The 7,053-nt window shown below is 44.5% G+C and overlaps 1 protein-coding gene across 1 annotated transcript; it reads left to right on the top strand.

Moving 5' to 3' along the window:
• The first annotated feature begins 247 nt into the window (after positions 1–247).
• On the top strand, positions 248–7,053 carry LOC139234066 (cocaine- and amphetamine-regulated transcript protein-like). The gene is made up of 3 exons (XM_070864964.1): positions 248–423; positions 1,265–1,348; positions 6,749–7,053. Exons 1-3 carry the CDS (start codon positions 280–282, stop codon positions 6,854–6,856), a joined length of 336 nt encoding a protein of 111 aa, XP_070721065.1. The 5' UTR covers positions 248–279; the 3' UTR covers positions 6,857–7,053.

Below are 7,053 nucleotides of genomic sequence, written 5' to 3'. Positions count from 1 at the left end.
CACGTTGTGTTCTGAGTGACGATTGGAAGTGGCCGGCAAGCAATCTGCAGACTGTGAGTAGAGCAATTTTTTAATGTACTTTACAGAGAGAGAGAAAAAAAAGCAAGCCAATGTACCAATCGCCAAGGCTCTTGAGCCCACCCTTCAGCTGGGAGGAGCAACTGGATGTTGGCAGATCAGTAATCCCTTTTGTATAAAAGCTGGGTTACTCAGTGAAGGGTTCAGCACTGCGCCGTTTCACGTCTACCCGTGCAGAATCAGCCCAGGCGTTTCAGCACCATGGACAGTGGTCGATTCCTGCTCGCTGGCTGCCTCTCTGTCTTGCTCTCCCTGGCCCTCGGCACCGAGAGCTCTGATCTGGAACCCAGAGCCTTGAGAGACTTCTACCCGAAAGATTCATACCCTTCCAGCGAAAAAGAACTGGTCAGTCCATTTTTTTGTGTGTTCTTTTTTTTTGCTTTTAACTTTCGGTTGTTAGTTTTGGCAGGGGATTCATTCATTACTGATCATGCCTGGAGAGCCTTCGGGTGCTTGGTGATAATAATGTTTTAAGTCTGGCTAAGAGTGTGAACCTGACTTTATATTAGAGTCAAGCACAGAAGGCGGCCATTCGGCCCATCGTATCAGCGCCAACAAAGAGTTATTCAGCTTAATCCCACTTTCCAGCTCTCGGTCCGTAGCCCTTTGGTTACGGTACTTCAAGTGCACATCCAAGCACTTTTTAAATGTGGTGAGGGTTTCTGCCTCTACCACCCTTTCAGGCAGTGAGTTCCACCCCAGACCCCCACCTGAAGAAATTTCCCCTCAAATCCCCTCTAAACCTCCCCACAATCACTTTAAAACGATGCCCCACCCCCCTGGTTGATGACCCCTCTGCTAAGGGAAATAGATCTCTTTAAAAAAAAAGACACGGTAAAAGTTAAAACAAGTGAACAATGGCAGGAGAAATGCTGGAATCAGATGACTTGAGATGCAAGTCTTGATGGACGAGTAGCCTGAGTGTGGGACAGGACCACTTGGTCCATTCTTGCCGGTCAATTTTGTAAAAACAGGGCTAAATATTAGTGAGCATCCCGTTTGGGTCTTTTATTCTTCATGTCCCGTCTTCCAAATTGTTTTTTTGGGGGAGGGGATATAGTCGAATTTGAGTGCCGATAGTCACATTAATTCAGATGAAAAATGCTTTGGAATATTTGTTTGCAAGATACATATTCTCACCAAACTCTTTTTTTGTATTATTCGGAACACCTGGACTGGTCCACAGCTCGGAGCCTTGCAGGAGGTGCTGGAGAAGTTACAGAGCAAGAGGCTTCCAACCTGGGAGAAGAAATTCGGACAGGTGCCGCTGGTAAAGTCGAATAGTTCTTTCTTTTTAGCTTTCTGTTCCGAAGTGCTCGGTGTTGTCTTCTGTGGCAGAAATGTGTTGGGTTTATTTGTTAATAGGAACTGGGCAGCGGGTGAGCTTAGTATCTGAAGGAGAAAGCATGTTTCTTGTGGGACGCTTTCAATCCCAGGGTGTCTGCCGGCCAACATGAACCAATTTTCTCTTCCAGAAGCTGGACGGGGCGGGGGTCCTTTCCAGCGTCTGCTGTTTTTTGTTGGAGGTTGTTATTTTTTTAATCTTGTGTTAGTCTGTTCCAGTAACTGGTATTGTGGCCAAGGGTTAGGGCAGAGAAGTGCCCATTACCGTTCCAAGTCCGTGATATGGTGACCCAGGTTAACAAAGAGAAACGCCTTTTTTATGGAGCTGGTTGTGTCTGACACAAGTGGAGGTCATTTGAACCAAAGCTGGCCAGAGCGGGTCTATACCCCGTCCAATATCACTCTCCATTGACTTCTCGTTATCTGGGTCACTAGCTTCCTCTAAAATGCCCACTGAATTGAAGGAGGTGGGGGATTAAATGATGTCTACGAGAGATTCATTTGCAATTTCCATCCCCATCTCTATCCTTTGATTAAAACACCCCCCGCCTTCAAGGAGGGCGACCAACACCGCGGAAAGGGGAGGACTAAAAGACGAGACATTGTTGGGACATATCCCTCGCTGCAAAATAATGTTGTCCCTACCCAAACCCATCGCCCACTGCTGACTGGGAATGCTTCGACTCCTAGAAAACGTGAGGTTTCATGCTAAAGTCCATTGCATCCTATATAGTTCCTTCAGAGATATACAGGTGTACAGATCCAAATATATAATTTAATAAACTCAAGGGCACCAGTACAACACGCTCCATTCTCTATACATTGCCAGCAGACAAACCCCAGACTGGGTTTCCAGCCAATGAATTAATTTTTCCAGTAATTTTCCCCCTTTTGCAATAATGCAAAATTGGGACATTATATAACTCTGTCCTTTTAGGGAAACATGCTCGGGTGTCTGCGAGCTGGGGTGTTACAATGAACTTCAGTGGCCCCTGGGTTGCGAGAGGAGGATCAGCCAGTGTTCCTGCTCCTCATGCATTGACCCCCCCCCCTCTCGGTGCGTGTATTTCTGATGAGGACAGGATCCGTCTCCTGTAGCCGAGGTCCATGGTCAAGACTAACAGCTGAATAATGGTCACATCACAGCGAAAAGTCTCGAGTCTTCAGGGGAGGACAGCAACAACTGGGCAAGTGAAAAAATAACCACTTCTGTAATTGATTCTGGTAGAATGTGCATTTTGTTCCTACCAGCAGCTGTTCATCATATCTTCTACTTAGACTTTAGACAGGGCAAAGAAACCAGGGTCAGGATTAAGCACCAGTGCTTCAAACACGCATTCTTTCACCCAAGAGGTTTCTTAAAGGAAGAATATGAGACTGGAAGATTTTGTTTGATAAAATTATGTTTGATAAAGGGGGCATTGCATGCATAAAGAGGTTTCCCATTAAGCATGACCTGATCTCTATATCCTCTGATCTTGCATGGGGATTTAAGAGCTGTCAGTGGGAGAATTGCATGCAAACCTTGTTGAAACATTGCACCAAAGGAAATACTGCACAAATTAAAGTTGTACAGGGCGAGATCTAGGTTAGACATCAGGAGGTGGTTCTTTGCCCAGAGAATAGACGACCGCTGGACCAAGCTGTCGTTTCATGTGGCGGATGCAGACTCGCTGAATTCCATCAAGCGAGAGCTCGATTGGTTTCTGGCAGCGGAGGAGATCGCCTCTTACAGGAGGTAGGTACTGCAGGGAATTTAATGGTCAGCGTGATACCTCCTGGACTAGTGTCGATCGCCGAGATGGGTCGGAGAAGAATTTCCCAGAATGTCTTTTTCCTAAATTGGCCTGGGGGTTTTTTAATCTGGCTTTTTGCCTCTCCCGGGAGATCACATGGTTTCGGGTGGGGTGGCGCGTCTAAGTTGTGATGCACAAGCTATCGCAATTGTGTGGGACGGGCTGGATGGAGCAGAGGATCTTTACCTGTCCGTCATTGTTCATATGTTGGTAATGACCGAATAAAGCACAATATTTCAATTGGACAAAGTACCTCCCAAAAGTTTCTATGAATGAGGTCTTGTGTTGAATTACCCATTCCAATAGCTATTTCATTTTACGAACTTGTTAATGGGGATATAGCCATGAACAGGTTAGCGTGATGTTTCATTCTGACAAAGTCAGAAACCAGATACCCCATTCAATAAGGTTTCATTATTCTTAGATATTGATTCACACACTTGTTGAAAAGATTTGAAGAAATGTCCAATCGCTATCTGATTAACTTGTGGTGGAAAATGCTATTATTCTGCTGGAAGAACTTATCCCCATCTGTGTTGACATTTTGCGAGCTGACAAGAAATAAAGAACATAGACAATCTTGAAATTAAATAGAAATTTGCAATGATGCAAGTGTGAGAATGTCACTTTTGCTCTCAATCCCCATTATATCGAGAATTGGCAAACGATTAAACGATAGGATAGATCACGCCTGTTCTCCAGCAGGTATTTTTCATCAAGAGGCCAATACTGAGCAGAATTGAGGCCAGTTATTGCCCAAACTCTGCCATTACTTCACTCAACACAGACTGGGAATCAAACTTGTGCCAGTTCTAATCTGTACTGTGTGGCTGTGCTACTCATTGCTTCAACCAAGCTGTTTCAGCTCTGGCTCAGTGGATAGCACTCTCACCTCTGAATCAAAAAGTTGTGAGTTCAAGGCCTACTCCAGAGACTTGAGCACATATCTAGGCTGACACCCCCCACCCCCGTGCAGTGTTGAGGGAGCGCCGCACTGTCGGAGGTACCGTCTTTCAGATGAGATGTTAAACCAAGAACTTGTCTGCCCTCTCAGGATCCCGCGGCACTATTTCATAGAGCAGAGGAGTTCACCCTGGTGTGCTGGTCAATACTTATCCTTCAACCAGCATGACTAAAAGCAGATTATCTGGTCATTATCACATTGCTGTTTGTGGGAGCTTGCTGTGTGCAAGTTGGCTGCTGCATTTACCACATTACAACAGTGACGATACTTCAAAAAGTACTTCATTGGCTGTAAAGCACTTTGGGACAGATACTATATAAATGCAAGTCTTTCTTTCAAGAAGTTCCATTAAGCAAGCAGACATCACTCTGTACATTACTGCAGCTAGTTTCTTATATTTTATATTCATTGTGCTTCAGTCTTTCACTAATCCATATTTAAACAGATTTCATTCACAATTTGTTTGTGTGTACTGCGATGATTGACATAATTGCCCAAACTCCCCATGGAAAGTTAAGTCTAGTAATTAACGGCGCAAGTTCCCTTTTAACAAAGAGATAATTGTTATTCAAAAGGAAAAATACTGAGGGTGGTGGAAATCTGAAATAAAAACAGAAAATGCTGTCAACACTCAGCAGGTTGGGCAACATCTGTGGAGAGAGAAACAGAGTTAAAGTTTCAGGTCGATGACCCTTCATCAGAAAATAGCAAATAACTAGAGTAGCACACGAATAGGCTGAGTACAGCACACTGCACCTTATCACAGTAACCTTTCACAACTTTTTAAAACCCATAGCGTCCCGGGGCACAGGTGAGATTAAATCATCTTGGTTCTTCAAGCAATCGATTGGATGTCAGTAATGTGCAATGTCCTGTTAGTCGGCTTGTGTCTAAAATAATTCTACATTTTGTGTGGATTTGACCATCAAGCTATAACTTGTGAGTTTGTATTGTTGCTTTTATCACCAAGGAATTTTAAATCATTGTTTCTTGTCGTACAATTTATTGGATGAAGAATGGAACCTCACACCAACTTTGGGCATTAATGCTCCTTGGGGCGCATCACTTTGTGAATCTAGTTTCCTCTATGCTCCCCCACTTTCAGAAGCACATATATCCATTTCTACCTCCACCTCCTTCTTAAGACGCTCCTTAAAACCTACCTCTTTGACCAAACTTTTGGCCCTCATATCTCTATCTGGCTTTGGGTGAAATCTTGTCTGATATCACTCCTGTGAAGCACCTTGGTATGTTTTATTATGTTAATGGCATATCTATAAATGCAAGTTTTTGTTGTCTAGGAACCTTGATATTGTTGTAGCCTCTTTGCATAATTATTACTCAATTATACGTAGCTTTAAACTATGAATATAAGAATTAAGAGCAGGAGTAGGCCATACTGCCCCTCGAGCCTGCTCCGCCATTCAATAAGATCATGGCTGACCTTCGACCTCAGCTACACTTTCCCGCCCGATCCCCATTTCCCTCGATTCCCCTAGTGTCCAGAAATGTATCGATCTCAGCCTTGAATATACTCAACGACTGAGCCTCCGGAGCCCTCTGGGGCAGAGAATTTCAAAGATTCACCATCCTCTGAGTGAAGAAGTTTCTCCTCATCTCAGTCCTAAATGGCCGACCCCTTATCCTGAGACTGTGACCCCTGGTTCTAGACTCCCCAGCCAGGGGAAACATCCTCCCTGCATCTACCCTGTCAATCTCCCCCCTCCTCCCCCCACCCCTTCAGAATCTTCTATGTTTCAATGAGATCACCTCTCACTCTTCTAAACTCCAGCGAATATAGGCTCAATCTCTCCTCATAGAGACAACCCTCTCAACACAGGACTGAACACCACAGATGCAATGTATTTGCTTCATGGGTTCTTTGCTTAAGAATCCATAGCAATACATTGCTATTAAGAACTAGTTGGTTTATTAGCAAAAGGTTTAACAATCACACTACACATTACCAGTTCATCCACCAGGCTCACAACCACCTGCCTCATCGTGGATCCCCCGAACCCAACTGGCTGGGGTTTTATTGAGTCTTGTGAACATCATGTGACTGGCTAAGCCCCTCCCACCTTAACAGCTCTACAAACCTGTGAGCATACTCATGGGTGCATACATTACACCTGGGAATTAATTCAAATTTCTTGAACGTCATTTGGTTGACAAGCCTAGAAATTCCTGTTGGTGGAATCAGTAGGTCATCATAATCGGAATCGAGGAAGACTTGCTTCCACTCTAAAAATGAGTCCTTAGGTGGCTGAACAGTCCAAGATGAGAGCCACAGTCCCTGTCACAGGTGGGACAGACAGTCGTTGAGGGAAAGGGAGGGTGGGACTGGTTTGCCGCACGCTCCTTCCGCTGTCTGCGCTTGATTTCTGCACGCTCTCGGCGACGAGACTCAGTAGGTAGGTGATTGATGGTAGCACTAATGTTGGGCCAGCTGGTCTGTTTCTGTGCCGTTCGACACTGTGGTATCCTATGTATCTAAAGACAGGAGCTAGCTATAGAGCAAGTTGAAGTCTCTCACCAGTAAGTCCTTGTTTTTGTGTATTTCCAGTGTGATGTTGGGGAACAATGTGCCGTGCGAAAAGGAGCTCGAATCGGGAAGCTCTGTGACTGCCCCAGGAGTGCCGGCTGCAACTTCTTCCTGCTTAAATGCTTGTAGAGAATCCCAAAAAATCGTCGCTATTTTCAATGGCCAAGAGGAGAAAGCGAAGATATTCGGTGGACATATTTTAAATACAAGAATATTGTTAGCGCTTTGCATTCTGTCATAGTTACATAGAGCGTTCCTGTACAATGACCTTGTTCTGTTTGTGTTTCAGTGTCCTTTGGAAAGATTCAATCTATTATTAAATATCT

Source organism: Pristiophorus japonicus, chromosome 21, assembly GCF_044704955.1.
Source record: "Pristiophorus japonicus isolate sPriJap1 chromosome 21, sPriJap1.hap1, whole genome shotgun sequence".
Lineage (NCBI taxonomy): Eukaryota > Metazoa > Chordata > Chondrichthyes > Pristiophoridae > Pristiophorus > Pristiophorus japonicus.
The sequence above is the reverse complement of the archived record's forward strand: the minus strand, read 5'-3'. Positions and strand labels throughout refer to the sequence as shown.